Source organism: Zonotrichia leucophrys, chromosome Z (genome assembly GCF_028769735.1).
Source record: "Zonotrichia leucophrys gambelii isolate GWCS_2022_RI chromosome Z, RI_Zleu_2.0, whole genome shotgun sequence".
In the NCBI taxonomy this organism is placed as follows: Eukaryota; Metazoa; Chordata; class Aves; order Passeriformes; family Passerellidae; genus Zonotrichia; species Zonotrichia leucophrys.
The window spans coordinates 44361930-44382271 of NC_088200.1; the positions used below are offsets into that span (position 1 = coordinate 44361930).

Consider the following 20342-nt stretch of genomic DNA (forward strand, 5'->3'; position numbering starts at 1 on the left):
TTGGTACAAAGATTGAATAAGTCTTGTCGGTCAAGTGCAACAAGACTGAGAGTTTGTTTGCATGATATTTATTTGAACTAAATCCCTAACAAGGCTCGTCTGCTAATTGGACTTAGCATTTATGTTGCTAAGTGAGAAGCATTTTGGCTGCAGTATAGGGTGGTAAGACCTACCCAGTGGAATAAACAACTAACATCTGTTATCCTGTCCTGCTCCAGCTTGTCTTTTACCACTTAAGTACTTCAGCCCTAGAGTCAAGGTTATGGAATGTGCAGTTCTCTGGCTATGGTGTATATATTGAAAGGGATGAAATAACACATAGGTAAAGACCAGCCAACCAGGAGATAGTTAGTGCAGCTGGTCCACTTTGCTTTAACCTCTACAAGCCCTACAAATATCAAAACAAAAGCCAAGAGAAGGGTGTATGCTTTATAGCAGTTGTCAACACAGCGATTGAAGTGAGCTTACAGTGGTCATCATTATAACAGATTGGACTTTTAACTGCCCTGAATTCACACTGGTATCTAAGACACCATGGTATTCATATTCTGTGTAGAAATAATTGCTGAATTCCAGGAAGGCTCTAGGTAAACTTGTTTCAACAGTAACTGCTGTTACAATTTCATATGATGATTTTTGTTTGTTGTAGTTAAAACTGCAACATATTCAATCAAAATTGAATTATTTTGCCTATAATTTTAAAATAATTGCTTGTTTCCAATGGTAGTAGATTTCTTTTTTGCTGCCAGATTTGATCTTTGCCTGTACTAGAGAATTCAACCAACAGCCATACAATATAATTACGGGTGATATGTACAGTTGCATTCCTCTTGAATGCAGAACTGGAGAAGCATCTCATATAATCAAGCAGAAATGTTTCTAGGATGAAATTGTGGTTGTTTATTCTCTTTGTAAAACAGATTTTGACCTCCAACATGGCCAAGTGGCAACAGGAGAAGGAAGATCTACAAGGAAAATTAAAGTTGAGAGAACATCTGTCTCAAACTGCTGGCAAGAGTGAAGCCGCACCAGCTCCTTCAAAGAACATTGATTTAGAGATGAAACAGCTGCAGTGCAAACTAAAGGTGACAGAACAGATTATCTAGTGCTGAGGATAATTTGTATGAGCAGTAGTTCATAACTGGGTCAAGCAGGCATACCTATACTCCCATATGCCTATCATTTGTATATCATAGCCAATGATTATCAGCTTAGGTGTTAGATTGCCTTTGATGGTAAGTAGAAATGTATTCATAGACAGAACTAAAAGTTCAAAAACAATTTCTGCAGATCAAATAGGCCAAACAAAGTGCCTTGCTGGGTTTTCATACAATGATTAGGTAGATCTTGTTGGAAGGTGCTCTGAAATTGGTTTGATGAGAATTCAGTTGATTCCTTTCTTCATTTAAGAAAGAGAAAAGCAATAGCTGTATGTGAAAGTGGAGCAAAGAATTTGAGGTAATGGGGCAGCAGTGTTGTTTGTGTGTCAGTGTTGTCTTTGTCTTCAGAGAGACTTTTTAATTATTTTGTATTTGTGTAGATTAGCTGCTAGGAAAATACTGACTGGTTGATGATTTCACTTTTCAGTCTTGGGTGATTTTGTTGCATGTGAATGATGCAGAGACTTGACTGTGTTGTTCTGAAAGCTTTCTCAGCAGGTGGCCTGGCTCAAACATATTAATTCTTCTTCTCTTCTCTCTGGAGGAAATATATTTGCAACAGTATGTCTTCAAGTTTTTTTTTTCCAATTGTTTTCTGTTAAATAGTAGAGGAAAGAGAAAAGGTCAAAATGGTGCAGCTTCGTGCTGCTAGAAGAAACTCGACAGTAGCAAGAAGTCTGCCAAAGGATCAGCTAGGAGAAAAGGCTCTGTTACATGGTCAGCGTAGCTGACTCTAAATGCTGGATTAGCTGTGCTAGCACAGGAGGTGTGGGTAATGCTCAGACCTCTGAGCTGTTGATGGTAATCATGGTATTACAGATTGTGGCTATTGCACACTGGATGCGTAACATCTAAATTCAGGGATTAGTAAAGGTAGGTCACATTGATAAAGAGATGAGGCCAGCAGGGAGTAGCCATGAAAAGGCACATAAATTGATCTGCTTTAATTATGAGAAAGAGTTCTTAAAACCATACACACTGTCTTCTTGAGTTTTGTTTTTAGTTTTGGGATTAAATAATCTGCTTCTGTTGCGGTTAATTAGGGTTGTACCTTTTAGATGAGTATCTCCATTATCCTTTATCCAGAAACCTAGCTTCAATTGATCTATGCAGGTAGGAAAAATTTTTAAATGGGAATTAATTTTTTGAAACAGTTTAAGAGTAAGACCCATGCTAGAAGCCTACTCTGTCTGCCAAATGTGAACAGCAAAATAAATTGCTGAAAAATCAAAGGTTTTTTTGTTTCTGCAGCAGAGGAAATATTTAGCAAGCATATATAAATCTGATATCAAAAATACTAGCATGACTTTTAATTCCTTCTTAAAGATATATTAAATTTTTAATGAAAAAATAAATCATGTATGCAAAACTATATTTAGGATGGAGATAGTCTGTGACCCCCAAATGTATGTAGTAGAGTAAATTCACTGTTTTCTGAACTGGATGAGAGTTTTGAATATTAAGAGCTCAAAAACTACTTAAATCAAGTTTCTGAAATTCTTAACTTTATTTAAAGCTAGTTTAAGTCCTGCAAGTCATTTCTTAGCAGAAGAATTTGACAAAGGGTTTTCAATTATTGTTCCAGGCTTTCTAGCTGACTTAAAGATGAGACGCATAGTTACTCTCCTGAATATCTGAATGTCTAAGCAGCAAAAGCTTTCATTATAGCTCAAAATGTCCAAGTACCTGGCCTTGCTGGTTAATTTTTTTTTCCTTAGCGCTGTCTTTGCAGTGCTTGTTTACATTGTATATAATGACTCCTTGTGTCTTTGCCAACAGGAAGAAATGTGTTAAGTGTAGGTGGTGAGTTCGGAAGCTAAATACCGTAAGCATATGTCTTTGCCTCTGTGCCTCTGAATGTGTGCAGAGGCCCACCTAAGTACTCAAGTTCATGTCTGTTGTGGAAACCACGTAACTGGGTGCTCTACTTTACACTAATGGAACTCAAGCCCCACAAACAGGTCTCAGGAAACTCAGGAATATTCTGCTAGCATACCACATTTTAACAATTTTCTGGTTATACCTCACATTATAATAATAGTAAATAGACTAGACAAGTTATTAAGAACAATATTTTACATCTAACTATGCACACAAGAATATATACTCCCCTTGAGGTGCACAGAGTATGTGCAATACTCCCATTAATGTTAATAGGCATTACAAGTCTGCACTGAGCAGAAAAATTCTCCTGAAGTATCATTGTTTACAGCATGTCTGATCTGTTTCCTTGTTGTTTATACATAGTGAGTAACAAGCTGTAGTATGATGGCTAAATCCACATGCATATAGGCAGATACATACTTGGTGCATATGCTTAATATGTATCTTTTGGCAACACCTTTTGGAGTTCTGAAATATCTCTATGTGGTGCATTTGAACTGCCATTTCAACAATGGCATTCAATGGATAATAGCAATGGTCAGATTGCTAAAATGGCTACTTAGTAAATTTCCTTTTTTTTTTTTTCTCTGTAGAATGATTCAGTTTTTCTGCATTTAGATCTTGGGCAGATGATATGTGTAATTGCCTGGAGGACTAGAAGCACTTTTTTTCTTATTATATACAAATGAGGAATGGCCAACAACTGTATAAATGTCCTTCACTGGAATGACATGTGCCTGAAAATTAGGATCATGATCATACCTAGTTGTTAGTGAAATGTAGAATTTGTGTTAGTACAGACAAATGGAAATGTCTTTGTCTTGTGCTTTGAATTTCAGGAGGCAAAAAAGCAACCACTCTTGTAAATAGTCTTGTATTTCTTAATACTTAAAATGAAAGGAATTACTGGACATTCTTTCTGTATAGATGTAATTACTTGTGCTGTAGAACTGTACATATAGTTCGAATGAAGATCCAGTTCTACTTCTCTTCTGTTACATTTTATTCTAACCATGCTGTGGAAGAGAAAATGCATTCCTGATTGGTGCTTGCAAGTGTCCCCGAGAACATCTAGTAGCCATACTTTATTAGAACAATCGAAATGTACTGATTTTCATCAAATTTTCCAAGGAATGTAGTTCAGCTTAAGTGTTTCTAGGAAGTAAGAACACTCCTTTTATACCAGCTAATTTCTAAGAATCTTCATAAAATACATGGAAATTTACTCAGATAATTTTTTCCAAAATTTACTGTTGTCTGTGATCACATTCGGTCTACTCTATTTATATTGTAATACTTTTCAACATAGAATTCGGACGCTGAGATCGCTGAGCAATCGACCACCATTAGGTCGCTGGAAAAACAAGTCCAGGCAAAAGAAGGATGGATTCGGGCGCTGCGAGCGGAGCGCGGTGCCTCCTCTCTCCGTTGTGTCTGGTGCCACCCAGTGCCAGCTGTGGAATTGCTGCAGCGCCGGCTGCTCCTCGCTCCTTGGGAGAGCGGCGCGTCCTTTCCGCTGCAGCCTCGCACAGTGTTACAGGGGCCTTTCAGAAACCGGAACAGTTTTATGCTTAAATTGCGGTTTTTATAAACTGATGCAGCTAGGTACAGTGTCTGTATGGCAGTAAGGATACCTTAAGTTGGAACTCGGGCTGTTTTATCCTTGGTGTGAGTCGAAATGAATTCCTCAGCGCTGTTAAACACAGTCTTTCAAATTCAGTAATTCCTTGCCTAGGGGCTAAGAGACATGTCAAGGTTCAGATGCTTAAATAAGATTAAATAGCTAGTCTTATATTCATAAAAAAGTTCAAAAGGACAGTTGTATTTGTTTCTATTTGAATTGACTCAGGTCTGGTATTCATTTTGAAATTCATAAATTGTCAAATATGCAATTGATATTTTTATTCTACCTACAGTAACTGATATGATGCTGTTCTTCAATTATATTACCATATCAACTATTAAAAAAGCTGTGTGTACCTGAATTTCTTATCTGCCCAAGGTTTTAACTCCTCTAACCCTTCTGATTTTTTAATTGAAGAAAGAATGCAGTTTTTAATCTGAAAATAGTTCATTTTAAAAATTGAGAGCCTTAAAAATTATTACATTGTAGATTGGTTTATTTTCTGTTTCAAAGTGAATTTTTCCACCGTAAGATTTCAAATTTAAAATAGTTGTTGGACAGCATGCTTTCTTTATAAAATATATATTGTTCTTTTATAAGCAGTAAAATATAATGACTAAAATAGCAGTAAGAGTATAAAGGTGAAATAGATCAAAGAAATTTTTAGATGCATTGTATTCCTGGGGATTTTAAAAATACAATATTGACATTGTATTAAGAGTGTTGTATTCCTGAATATACTGCCATTCATTTTGCTTTCATTGGAAAAAAATCCAGATATCTGGACATATTTAGGTATTGCTTATGTTTATATTTAAAATATTAATTTGTGTTATAATGGTGGAAGCATTGTATAGGGTATAATTTTCTCATTGAACAAAGATTACTTTTTAGTACACGAGAGTTTTGCAGGTTTTACAAGAAGTTTCTGACAAAAGCTGATGTTATTTCTAGGTTTTGCATTTTATCTCATCTGACATACAGGGATAGGGATTTTCCAACTATTTCTGTGTATTACTCAGTTGGAGGAAAGGAGTCTTCCCCATTTCACTTTCTTTAGAAAATAATATTGCAAAAAATAGTGTTTGAATTATTGAGACATCAAAGGAATTTAATTAATTGAATTTTGTGGGCTCAGCGGCTTTGTTTTCCCTTTTTTTGACAATAGTTTCAGTGTTACTGTGATTTCAGTTCAGACAAGCAAAAATCAAATGACAAATATATTGCATATTTAGAAAAAGATCTGTTAATAAGAGACTGAAACTGGGTTTAGTACTTGAGAACCAAGTAAATTGCAAGAACTGTCTCAGCTTTCATTTTTGAAAGTACTGTAATGCTACAGGTATGATAGATTGTCTACTGCCCTTATACCTTTTAGTTGCAGTGATATGCAGTCCAACTTCTTCCTCTGCAGAATATTTGAGTTGGAGAGGGACTTTACTATGAAAAGACACTTTATAGAAGACTTAAAGTCTTGCCTAAAAGCAAATCAAGAAAATGAGAAAATCTCAAATTAAATATTGGAAAGTCTTGAGAGAAAGGTACTTCTTTCTTGCTATTCCTAGTTTTCAAAAAAACAGAAGCTGGTGGATTTACAGAAGTTGTTTCAACACACTATACATATTAAATCAATATATTGCTTAAAGCAAAGAACATATAGTTAATTGAAGGGTGTAATTCCCTCCACTATAATTTGTATGAAATCAGTATATGGTGATAGCTTGAATGGATTCAGCATAATTTGATTTATCTTTGTTATAGGTGTAATTAAATATTAAAGTATTCAGAACGCACAGTTGCAAGGATATGCTGTAAGTAGTGGGATTTAGTTTTATGCATTCTAAGTTCATAAAATATAGTAGACCTGAAACAAGGGTGATTTTACATGACATATGCTAATGAAGTCCATGCATCTCTCCTGGCTATAGTAGTTAAATGCTTTAATATGTTAATCTATTTTCTACTACAGTGTTATGAATGATTCACAGTTCTTAGCTTAAGTAATTCTAACTGTGTAGGTAGTGCTTGACTTCTATAGCAAATTATTTTCTCCTGCAAAATTTTAGGATGATTTCACTGAAGTAAGAGAATTTGTACATGATTTAGCATCTTTCTGTTATCCAACTGATGCGCTGCACTTTGGCCTTCACTGCCAGGAAAAGATCATGATATTTGGTTGTCTATCAGGTTGTGCAGCTTATGACCCCAAAATAGAAATGAACAACTTGCCGGTTTGCTTTTGTTTGCCTAGAATGCAAGTGCTTGCTGAGTGACACAAGCACTACTCCTGCTTGCAGTCATACAGCATTTTTAGCTCCAAAGAGAGCTAATGTATAAACCCTCTGTGCTAAAGATAAGGTGTTATTAAGAAGTCCACAGCCAGAAAGTGAGAATGTTAAGTAAGCAAGGGAGCTAAGGTATGACATGAGAAAAGTACCTGGTTTTGGATAAAAGATTTAGCATGAAATTATGTGGTTTAGTGCTTTACTTTGAGTATTTGAAGCACTTCATTTCCAAAGAATCGGATTCCATACATTATTTTGATTATTCCATGTGGAAAATCAGCTTGATAAATTTTACATTATCTTCAGCAAAAGATCAAAGAAATTCCCTGTTACTCAATATTGTCAGGAAAACTTTGTGATTAGCACTGTAGGAAAGCTGAACAATTTTTAGGAGCATTGGGGTTTTTTTCATTTTTACCCCCAATCAGTGTTTGCATTAGTTATTCATTATCTAAGACACTTTACAGACTATTAACATACAGACAATTCTTTTCTCAGCTGAGTTTGAATTTCTGTGTTTATCTCTGACAAACAAAAAGAAATTAGTGAAAATTGTAGTTTACTCCCTTTTGCAAGTACTGTGAGTCTAAAATATGTATGAACAAATAGCTCTGAGCTTTTCTTTATATTTAATGCCAGTCAAAACTTTATGTAACAAGGTTGTGTGTGAACTGATCTCTACTGGATAAACAGTAGAGATTTATTAAAGTTTGCAATTTCGGAAAAAGATACTTCAGTAATATAGTTGTCTATTTTTATGTAATATAGGTATGCTTAGCTCTGATTTTATTCAAATTTTGAAGTTTTCTATCTTGATAGTCAGTGCTCTTGGCCTTTCATTATTTCAGGTGAAGGCACTGGCTGATGACAAAAAGGCTTCCATTGACTCAATGAAACAAAGGTTTAATGTAGCTATGAAAGAGACGTCTCAGTATGAGCAGATGTATCACAAAGCCAAGGATGATTTGAAGAAAAAGGTATAATTAGAGTTTTGGCAGCTCCACTATGGAACTTTTTCATACTTACTTTAAAATGAAAAGTTGCAAGGTCATCAGCTTAAACTTTCAGTATAGAAAGGGGGGAAATAGAATAATTGTAATCTGTTTCTCTGATGTAATTCAGTCACGCTTCTGAAATTTATATGGACATAATGACTTAAAATGAAATTACTTTTTGCCATGAAATTACATACTATATGTTGCAAGTGAAATATTCTGTGATGTCACCCATGGTGTAGGAGGTTGGTTGTTCATTCGTTTGTAATCTGCCATACCTCCCCATCAGCTTTTATCATAGCACTGTTGTGTCTCTGTGGATGTTTGTCAGGATCTCAAGATTACTAAACTGCAGAGAAAAGTGATTGAGATTGAATATGCTATGACTAAGCTTGAATCTGCTGCATCTCAACAACTACATGGCTTGACTAAGCAGAGTACACAGGCTTTGGAAACTATGCAGAAGGAGCTGCTACTCACTAGAGACAAAGTAGAAGAGTTCAAGACATTTGTGAAGGTTTGAATGTTGTTTTTCTTTTGAGTGGTCACCTTAGCAAAGGTACTTTTGATTGAAAGCAAAATGTAAAAGATTAAGCAAGGCTTGGATGCACTCCCTGTTCCAGAGCAGTGTTTGTAGTTGCTGCAGTGTTCTGGTGTCAGGTCTGAATAAGGAGAAAGAATCACTACCTCTCTCCCAGACTTTCAAATACTTCCATAACTTTTTTTGGTCATCTTTTTATATATGGCTGACATATACTTGGTCCTAAAAGAAAGTGCTTAGTTTTGTATCAGATTATTTTGCAGCAAATAAATTCCCAACACATTTAATATAATAATTCATATCTATTGATTACTGTGAATTACTGCCTTTTCCATATGCATGTGCTTCTTGTTTTAGAAATACTATATAAGGAAGCCTCTATGTTGCAAAATGGAAAGCAGTTTTAAGAACAGTTTGTAGAACATTGTTTCCTTATATTCCTTCCAGGGAAATGTTGACAACATCAGCCTAATAGACTTCAGGAAAGGTTTGAACAATGCTCTTGGGCACATGGTGTGACACCTGGGGATGGTGCTGATCAGGGCCAGGAGTTGGACTTTGAGGATCTTTGCGGGTTTCTTCCAACTCAGAATATTGTGTGATTTTATTAATGTATACCAACTTTCAAAGAAGGCTATTGTTTATTAGCCCATGAATCAGCTACTTCTCTACTGCTCCTGGATTATGTAGAACTGAGCTGCTTTCAGATATGTTTGAGCAAGGCCGAAGCATTCAAAGTAAAGAGTAATGGTATTTTTGATGCACTGGAAAAAGAAAGCATATAAAGTCACTCTACGTGGCAGTGTTCAGACCTTTAGCATTAGCAATGTTCAGACCTTTAGCATTTGAAATCATCCCATGTTCAGCTCTGTTGCTAAGTTGATATAAATTTCCTTATGAAAAAAGACTGAACAATGTTCAATATTGCTTTAGAATCCAAAATTCAAGTAATTCATAAGCTAACTTATCTAAGGTGAAAATAATGATTGATTTTCATGAAAAAGTCTGTTATTTAAAAAACTAGATATTTTATTTTTAAAGTTTACTATTAAAGTGATTAATATTTTCTGTTTGCCTTTTGATGTAACTGTTGAAAAAGAGGTATAAAACTGATAATTATGCCTGTTCATTCAGAAATATGCTGCCTATTCTTGAACAGAATATAAATTTTCATGAGTTTCTTCTAATACTGAATGCTTACTCTTAGAGGAAGATACAGGTGCTCTTTTCACAGCTGCATTCTTATTTTTGGCTAAATATGGAAAATCCTGAATTAATCTAATGTATTATCTATTATTTTTAATTAGGTACTCCTGTGTCACTGATGATGGAGAGAAGCAATTCAGTCTCCATTCAGCCTGCTATGAGCTTTGGAATGTTTTCACTGAATAAAGTGAAAGTAGCAGTTACAGAGATAGGGAGTTAAAAAAATCATGCTATCAATATTTTACATAGTTCCATAATGAAAAGTTTTTAAAAAATTAGAAAATGAGAAAGTAAAAGATCTTCTGTTCTCAGAGGTAAAAGTAGTGAGCAGGATCTATTAGCAACTATTACCTTAACTTCATTAATTGTTGAAGGAGATGACAGCTTTGTTGTTAATTACCATGAATATTCATTAGCACTTTTGTGGTTAACTAGATGTGAAAAATGTAAATATGAAATAATATTAATAATACTAATACTAATACTAATACTAATACTAATACTAATACTAATACTAATACTAATAATAATTTGCCTGAATATAAAGAATATACATGCATATTTCAAGTAACAGTTTTGCTGATTGCTGTCCCTCTGCAGAACAATTTTTTAAAAAAGAAAGATAATGTCTGTAAGTAAACTACTTTGTTTAGTTGGGTGCTAAAATCAGATTTTATTAACAATATACCACCATAAAATAGTAAAATCCTTAGCAATTCAGTGGAATTGTGCAGAATATGACATAAATCTTGTTAAAATATCTCGTATGTATCTGCTGTTATAATGAGATATTGTGATAATACATACTGTAATAAGTAGCAGTAGAGTAGCGCTTCTTTTGAAGTCTGATCTGCCTCATTTCTTTACTTCTGGATAGCTGTCAGGTTTTTGTCCTCTGACCTTGATACTGACTCTAGTTCCAGTAATTCAAATAGTATAGTTTTTTCTATACAGAGATCAAGTTTCACCTATATATATATCACTTAGGTTAACAAAATTATATGATCCTCTAATCTTTGTCTGCTATTCTGGTCACTTCATAGGCTTTACTTGTTTTTTAGAGTGCAAGTGTGATTTTCTCCTCATTCTTAAACTGAATGCAGTTACTTTTTCTACCCATTCCACATCTCTTGTGACATTATATAGAGTTTTTTTTCACATCCAACAATTAAATTGTTTCTGAATTGCTAACTAAGTTGCTGCTAGTTACAGCTATAAATGGGAGAAGAGAGTAACTTCAGAGAAGAGTGTGAGTGTTTATAGCAGGCAATGTTACTTGCTTTTAAGGTTATTGATAATATAGAACCACAGGATCCTGGATCTATTTGGGTCAAGATAAGTTACAAAACCTAGGAAAGAGGTTTGTGGTAGAAATCTGATATACACCAGTGGATCTCTGTGGAGGATGTGATAACTTACTAATTAAGCACATATTTGTAATGGAATGTAATAAAATTTTGCCTTGCCGTGGTCACCCCAATTTGGGATGCTTACACAATGAGCTAAAATCATTAGTTTGCAAAAATACTGAAAGGAATGCTTGTAAACAAAGGTTGCTGCATCCAATATGCTTCAAGGGACTATTGGATTTATTTTTGTTAGAGTGGGGGATAGGAATCAGGAATTTTGTGCAGAATGACTTTCAGAGAGGACTGACAGAACACCTGAAATAGGTTAATTCCGAGCAGTTCATTTTTCCAAAGCTGTTATGAGAAAGATATAGGCTAGTAGGAAATATGAATAGAAATTGTGGACTGTAAGAGTATTTTATTAAGTAACAAAAAAACACTGTTTCATAATTAGATGGTAACCCATTATAAATATCTCTCATTTTGGTAGGAAAGAGAGCTAAATATTTAGAAAGAAAAGGCAACATAAACAAAGTGGAAAGTGGATTATAGATAATAACCTGAAAATATAAGCTCCAATGGAATATAAAAGATGAATATGATGCTGAAGAAATCAAGAGGAAATCTTTGGGTAGCAAGGCCAAGAACTGCAGTAAACAGGCAAGATTTACAAATGTACTACTACTAAGGTAGCTATTATGGGGGAGATGTAATCTATTATTAGCTAAAACAGATTTGTAACTGTGTAAAGAAAGAGTAAATAAAAATATAAAATAAATAAAATTAATATGATAAAATAGATACTTCTGATTTGTGTCTGGAATGAAGTAGAAATGTGTCCGGAATGAAGATGCTGCAACATCCTTAATCTATTAGTAGCCAAGAGAAGATTTTTAACATTTTCTAAAAAGAAGTAGGATTTTTGGATTAAGAATTTTTATAGCTTAGCACTTTATAGAGCTGGTTAAGAAATATTCCTCTGTTAAGAAATATTCTTACTGATAATCATTTTGAATAAGTATTCAAAGTTAGTGCATATATATTACAACACTGCCTAGAGTCTAAATGAATGATAATATTGAGTCAATATGCAGAAAAGTCAGTATTGTATGATCATTAATCTGACCTCATTTCTGAATAAAAGACTGATAAGAAATTAAAGTATTAAAGCATGGGAGTATAGTTACACTTGTTAGAGTACCTTTATGGAAAGCAACCTGTAGTGAGTAAATCTGGTTTTTTTCTGGAAAGTAGTACAAGTCAGTTGATAGAGGTTACTATTTGTTTTAATATACCTTTTTAAGGATGTCTGACCTACTACTGAGATGCTCAGATTAAAAAAATAGCCTCTGCAGTATCAAAAATATGTTAAATGCAAAAGTATGTTGAATGGATTAGCTCATGCAGTCGATCTGAAAAATAAATCATAAAATGTAGGTGCTTTTTAGAGTTCTGTAACGACCAGAACTAAACTCGATTATTAAACATTTTCACAAAATTCATATCATTATAAAATTTGTATGTAGTATATATCAAGACTAAGAATTAATAATGAAAGTTGGGCTTTAAATATATCAACTAGGCCAAAGAAAGCAGTTTTATTACAGAAAAATGCAGACTACCTGGAAGAGGGATCAGGTGGCTCTGATAGTACTTCAGGCGCATTTTCTAGAGCTCATGTCTTTATCCCACCTCCTGCTTCCTTCAGCACCACAAATTCTCTTTGAATCATACATTCAATTTTTATGGTGTACCATTGCTCAGGATTTCTATAACATGTACTGTCAGATCCTCAGGTGGATCTGCCAGTTATATGAAGCACAGCAACCAGAGCAAAATGTTCTTTGTTGTGTGTTTGTAGTACTTGTGAGAACTCATGCAGAAAACTGCCATTGGATGAAATTTAAAAATTGCTATTAAACTGCTTGACTGGATTTCTATAGAAAATATAGTAGAACATACTAGTTTATTATGAAACTGTCTGAATTCCTGCATGAATTCTGTTTTCTGGCATGTTCTATTTTTTTATCCTGCTCTAGACTTTGAGTGACCATATGTTTCTCTCAGAGGCTTTTGTGAGCCAAGACTCAGTAGTGATATCTCTCCCATTCAACTTGTCCATCAGCAAAACTCACTTTAATCTGTGGTGATGACGCCTGTCTGAGCATGAGAATATGAGAACTTTTCTGACCTTGAGAAGAATTGTTTTGATAAGGCATCTATATTCAGCTGTGGTGGTAATAAATAGGTGATGGCAGCTGAATGCTTCAAAATCAGTTGAGTGCACTTCGTACTTCCATACTACCTCTGTCATTTGGGACTTGTGTGCCTTCCACTGAGGATACCCTCTGCAGCACAGAGCACATCTGGTGTGTTCTGGCATTGTTCTTGATAGGTCTCCAGTACAACCATCTGATAAAACTGACTGCCAAAATCAACACCCATGGCAGTTCACTTGGCAAGCTTAATGGATCTAAGTTAGGATCTTGCACTTACCCTCTTAAGACAGCTGCCCTCATTTTGGCTACTCAGAGCTGGGCTTAAGCTAGGTGCACTTCCCCCTCACTCTCTTTGACACACATCAATGTTCAGCAGCCACGTGTATCAGAGGACTTCTTTCACCTCAGCTTGGCCAAGTGGTGTTCTGCCAGTTACTTGCCATTCATTCAGTTTATCTTACATTCTGATATATATTGATCTCTATTACCTTTCTGCTGTTTACCTTGAATACTGACAGAAGTTTTGCCATGGCATATTTCCTCGCTGCTGTCTTGGGCTGTAGTTCAAAATACAGGTTTAGGTAAGTTAAGGCTGCTGTTGAAAAGTTACGCCCCCGAGTAAGCCTCACTCCTCATTTCTGCCCTTACACAACTTCCTCCCTACTCTGTTTTTGAAATGTCATCATAGACATTTTCTGGGTTCATTGTGAGCTGGTTCATGAGAATTCAATTAACCTTCTAAAAGCCCACAACACCAGCTTTTGTGTACCACAGAAGGTCAGAACAGGGACAGCTTTGCATGGTTGTAGGCTGGGACTGCCCCTTAGTGGCAGTGCTAACTGAGAATGCTATGTAAACTTTTTCCTGTTGCAAACAATTGGTAATTAATGACTAGTCATATTAAAAAATCCTCTTATTTGGCAATTCGGGTTATTTACTATCCTTGTCTTTTTCTCTTGAACTGTTCTGTGTTGGCTCAAAATAGAGCATTGCTAGGTAATATATTCTTCTCAGGATGGCTGTATAGAGATCATGTCCTATTTGCTCTTTATCTATAAACAAAACTATTCAAAAATATTAGACATAACTGATTGGGTTGGAAGGCACGAATATTTGGGAAATATTCAGTTGGTTTTCATCAGTTATTTTATTCAGTTTGTTTACAACATGAGAGCATCACAAGTACATTGCTACAGTCTTTACTTTCTGTCACAAGTCAGATCTTCAGATGGAAGGAAATCCTTGCAGGTGACTCTCAGAATTCTCCAGTTACAGTGAGACAGCGAGAGATGTTCTTCATAGAAACTTTGCTGTTGCTGAATATATTCTCAAACCCTGTGGAATCGTGCAGAATAATAATTTGTTTCTGTATCTGAAAAAAGAAGCACATAATGGGCAACTGTAAAACCCAATAATAGGCAAAAACAGACTAACTTTTTGTTGAAATAGAACTATGGTATGCCGTACAGATGAAAACTGGTTTATTTTGAGAATTTTATGTAATTGTATCTGAACTGTGCCAATTTGGAAGTGTTGTTTGACCGAACAAAGATTTCTTCAGTAAGTCACTGGGACATTTTGCAAACAACAGCAGATATTATCCCATAAATCAGCACTGTCAGTTTTGATTTGGAAGTGGACATCTTTAATATGACTTCAAGTTGCTAGAAAATTTTCCCCCCTGAGAACACTTGAGAGCCAAAAGATAAGTATATTTCATTTATTACACTCCAAACTGTCAACACTTTACCTGGAAAAGTATACCCAGAGTGATTATTTTGTATTGTGTGGAGTACATGATAAGTCTGTCAACCTGTGTTCAGTCAGAATCAGCATAATATTTGATTCCAGGAATATGTTCCACCATGATGACAATCAATAGTCTTACCTGTAAAATACACACCTTAAAAGAAGGTATCCTATATGAAAAGCAAAATTTGTGTAACTGAGGAAACCTCACCATTAAAAAAAATTAGGCATTTATTGCTTCTTCTTCATTGTACATGGTATTTCAAGAAAAAAAGTAGAAACACAGCTTTTATTATGAAATATCAACCTTTCTTGGTTCTGAGAAGAAATTGGTGATAAATTAAGCTAATCTCCATCAGGATTACTCTGCATCTGGGATTTAAGCAAATTGAATCAGAGGCCTGAATAGTGACAGTGAATATCTATTAGGCTGTAAACAGAATAATAGGCCTTGTGAATTTTAATGAATTAAGTGAATAGCTGAATTCTTATGGTTTACAGGAGGCATATGGTTAGTGATACATACAGTGTGCCAGGAGCTGCATATACTGTAGATATCTTAATGGAAAAAATCTTGATAAATAAAATGGAAGAATAAGGAGGAAGATGTTGAAAAGCATGTCCATACTCTACTTATTCTTTGATTTTTAGACTTTGAAGGATAGCACTCCACTTTGGTTTTTTGACTATGATAGATAAAGACCATAACAGATGCAGCTTAAAATATATTGAATGTTTATAATCCTACTTGTTATCTAACTCTGTATTAAGAATTTTAGGATGTTGATTTAGATGATTCAACTATGTAACCAAGTTGTAAGGTGTGTTGGTTTTTTGTAGCTATGCATGTATATCTCATGCAAAGTTTAGATGCATATCTGACATACACAGGTGATTTTGTTGATAATGGGGCTATTTAAATTCTTCTTAGAGTACAAGAGAACCATTTTCACAGACCGTGACTCTATAATTGTAGATAGCATGTGAACAGATCCAACAAACTTGAACTGAGGACTGTTTCCACTGATCTTCAAAAAAATTCCATTTGTGCCTCAATAAAAAAACTAAAAACTGGAGTAAGTTCAGCAGAGAATGGGATTGAAACAGGATCAGCTGGATCATCTGGGTGCTGCTTGGAGACTCTGTACTGAACTTCCTGGAAGTGTCTAGATCCGTCTGGGACTTCTTTAAATGGATTGGAGAAACTTCTTTTTAAAGTTCTTACTCCATTCTCTGCTGGACCTAGAAAGGTGCTTTGTTTAAAGAAAATGGCCGGTTTGGGGTCTGAAAGACAGAAACAATGTTGACTGGAAGAAGGAATGACTGGAAGGCTTCAGGGGTGGACACATGAGTACATACTACAGGCTCTAGGCTTGAAGTGATTAGAAACCCTTTTGGCAAAAAGCCAAGAAAACTAGAAAAACTTGGAAAGGAGGAAAAAGATCTCCAGTAATGATTTATGTATGGGTTCTTGTAGAAATAATTGTTTAATGTATGCCAATGAAATTGCTAAGAAAGCGAGCTGAAGCAGGAAGAACATAAAACACTCATTCATATAGAGGGTCTTGTGAAGTGTCCACAGTAACTTAGGAAGCTGGGAGTTAAGGGGATTCCCCAAGGCACTTGCCAAAACGGCTACAGAGAAGTTGGAAGAGTTCTAGGAAGACAGAATCATTAACAAACCGAATAAATTGCAGTATTCTGAGAAAACACAGTTGGTAACTTTTATGGGAATTTTTAAAAATCTAAGTAATGCCAGAGATGACCTCTTAAGTTGGGTTTCAGACACATTTTTTTCAGCAGTACAGTGTTCTTACGCAGAGCATCTGATTTATAGTTCTTAGGCTTTTTGTGCGTTTCTGCAGAAAGATAGCATAAGCTTAGGCACTGAGCTGAGTGTCAGAAAATCATGGTGTTCTTCACATCTTGGTCGCTGACCTGCTCACTGACCTTTGCAGTGTTGCTTCACCTCAGCATTTCTTGGTCTGCCCTGAATATCTTTGTTTGCTGCATCTGGTACAACTGTGCTGACTTTGTCTGCCCTAACTGTTCAAGATAATAAACTCCCTAAGATCCAAGGCATCTCTTGCTACACATGTGTGAAGCTCTAATTTCTGTCAGTGCCTTTTTTTTTCCCCTCTGTGTAAATAACTGTTAATATATGAAGTTTTAAAGAATTATGGTAGTTTTGCTAGTACCTGTGTAAATCAGAAGAAATTCTGTTGAAACCAAAGAATTTACAGCAGGCAAAAAATTAATATAAATGAGGTAGTACTTAAATGCAGAAGTAAATAGGACTTTAAATTATTATTATTGCCCATTCCATATAAATAGAATTGTAGAAACCAATATATTTTGACAGAAATATTCTGCATATCATCCCATGCTGATTATATTATTATATATATATTTCAACTCATTCTCTGCTATAAAGAAAACTATATTTTTTCTCTGTTATAGGACACAAAACATGGTAATTATGCTGAAAATCTAGCAACAGTACAATGAAAACTATGGGGTGTTTGCTGATACTTAACAACCAGCATGAGTCTGAAAACATTTGGGTCTACAGTTCAAGTTTTGGACAGCCCTAAAGCTTAATGTACAGGAGAGATTAGATAGTTGTAAAGCTGTAAAATTATAAATGACCACAGGTCTGTCATATCAGTAGGTACCTGCTGTATATATTATAAATAATGTGCAATAAATTCTACTTAAAGGTATTGCAAAGAATTTAATGAAAAAAGTAGATTTTAAGATGAGATTTCAAGCATAAAATATGATAGCTAAGCAGTTCTCAAGAGAGGATTAGAAAACAAAAACAGAAAAAGCTGACCAGTAATACAAAGCCCCTTAATTTTTATTTACACAGGGAATTTTGAAACATGTAAATGTAGCATAAAGAACATATGGTATATTTTCTACTGAAATACAAACTATTTTGTAATTGGCCATAGTAAGTCTATTGCTGTATCTTTGTTTAAATGTGCCTTGTTTTGAAGACAATCTAAAATTAAAACTGTCCATGACTTGAGTCACTTGTCTATGTATTTGTAAAAAAATTGAATTTCTTTTAGAACATTACATGATGTATTCCATTTCCTTTTCTTATAATGTCAAATACAAGTTGAAATATTTTCAGTATTCTTCCCTATGGTTTCCTGCACCTTGAAATGGTTAAGCAAATGCAGTCAAAAGAGCGTTCTCAATTTTGTACTCAGAAATATATGCTTATAAAGAAACCATTTGTTTTTAATTGTTTTCAACCTAGAACAAATGGTATTTTGCTTGAGTGTGTAGCATGAGGTATTTTGGAGAAATGGGGAGCCAGCCAAGGAGGACTTCCACCCCTAATGGCAAGTAGGAATAGCACAATTTAGGTCATCATGGTTTTACAAATTCAAATCTTGCCATTGATAGGGATCAGATTATCAAATTTTATGCAATGCAGTTACTAATTCCTGTCCCTGTATCTTATTATGCTTATTGCATTTTAACTTGATTTCTGGGGTCTTCAGTACTAAGTGCCAAATTTTGTAAGCAAATACTGAAATTGTCAGGCCCTTTTTGTAGTGTATAACTTGAAGGATTTTCAGAAAAGCCACAATGGGTTTAGCTTTAGTAGCTGAAAAAGAAATACTGCAAATCTGTGTACACTTCTTCAGATGTGTGGTTTGGGGTGTTACAGAATTCGCCTTTTCTAGTTCAGAGCCACAGAGAAGGCAGGGCTAGGCTAGGATGTTGGACTGAAACCTGGAGATAGCTTTTTGCTGCTAGAATAGAAGAGAATGGTAATATTTTAAATTACTTAAATTAATCTTTCAGATCTTGCCTGTTAGAATCTTAGTTATGCTCATGCGTGTTCAAGTTTACCTGCGTTATTGAAAAATCAGGAAATCATGGAAAATCAAGTTGTAGATACAACTGCAATATCACATGATTTTTTTACATTCAGACTGCAATTTCTCTATGTATAATGGAATTGTTTCAGGCCTTTAGATGAGGCAGTTCTTCCAAGCCATGTGTGCTTTCATCTTCCACTTATCTCTGTGAAGTTCTGAGCACTATTCTCACTGCCAATCAACATAAGACTGTTTAATTTAAATCATATATATTGTTCTGATATCTACCTTTAGGTTATGTGTTTCTTCCTTTCAGATAGTTATTGAATTAGCCTTTGAAACTTTGCATCTCTGTTAGCTCTTAGGTATCACACTAACATTCTCTAAAATCACTAAATTATCTTAAATTCTCTTGAAATTCTCTTAAATTATCTTTTTTATTTTGGGGGTGTTTAACAAATTCAATGTATTGTTTGTTTATTTTATTCTTAATGGAAAAGATAATAAAATATCTTAATTCCAGGATGAGACACATCATGTTTGTATCTTAATAAATTCTGGAACCACAGCAGAAACTGTGACTGTAGACAGGTAAATAAAAACAACTAATCACCTTATAAATGTGACCTGTGTGACATTGGTAAAATAATGTTATTGCCACTTTAATATTTCGCCCCAGAAGTTTGAATACTAAACTTGGTGAAGATTGGTATGTATGTTGAATACTAAACTTGGTGAAAATTGGTTTGTCCTCTACATCTTTACTTACAGGGCATCTGCTGAGTCTCTAAAAATGACATGTGATCTGTGAGAATCATAAGAATTAAATCAACCAACTGAGGCTTTCTCCTTCCCTTGGGTCAGAGTGCTACATGTTATAGCCCTAAGCAAAACAAGTCCATTGTAGTGGTCTGTTTTTGTGTCTTGTCTTGTCCCTTTTCTGATAAAAAAAGGTTATGCCTAGAAGGTGTAGTTTTTTCAAGTGAATTAATTTAAATAATGTATATAAATATATATTAAATAACATATTTTAAAAAATTAAGTCCCTATAGAAGAGTTTTCAGTCATGATGTGATATCAGTTTAAACATTACTACTGACAGTATTTTAAAAGCAATTTTTAGACAGAGAATAAGGGACAAATAACGATACTTTCATTTAATGCTTATTTCAGCTGCTGAAATGTTTTATGACCTAATCTCTTTGTGTAATTTTGTCAATTCATTCTGTTTTGTTTTGTTGATTATGAGGCATTTGGGGTTGTAATATTTGCCAGCCTTTTTGCAGCATTAGGATTTGGCCCAACTTTCGGCCAGCAATAAATATTCTACCACAAAAGTAGTTCTTTGAGCTCAGTGTTCAGTTCTCTGAAATTTCTCTTATTATTCACAGACATCTTCATAATGCTTTTGACTTTTTAGGAAACTAATCTTTTTTCAGAAAAGGTTTTCCACTTCGTTTTTGGTTTAATGCTTTGAACCACATCCAT

General features: G+C 34.7%; 1 protein-coding gene across 1 annotated transcript in view; it reads left to right on the forward strand.

Moving 5' to 3' along the window:
* Positions 1–20342, forward strand: part of CNTLN (centlein) — a 190657-nt gene that overhangs the window by 127194 nt on the left and 43121 nt on the right. Inside the window, 5 exon segments of the mRNA XM_064736784.1 lie at positions 921–1085; positions 4354–4451; positions 6083–6209; positions 7802–7930; positions 8280–8465. Coding sequence (XP_064592854.1) covers positions 921–1085; positions 4354–4451; positions 6083–6209; positions 7802–7930; positions 8280–8465 — 705 coding nt within the window.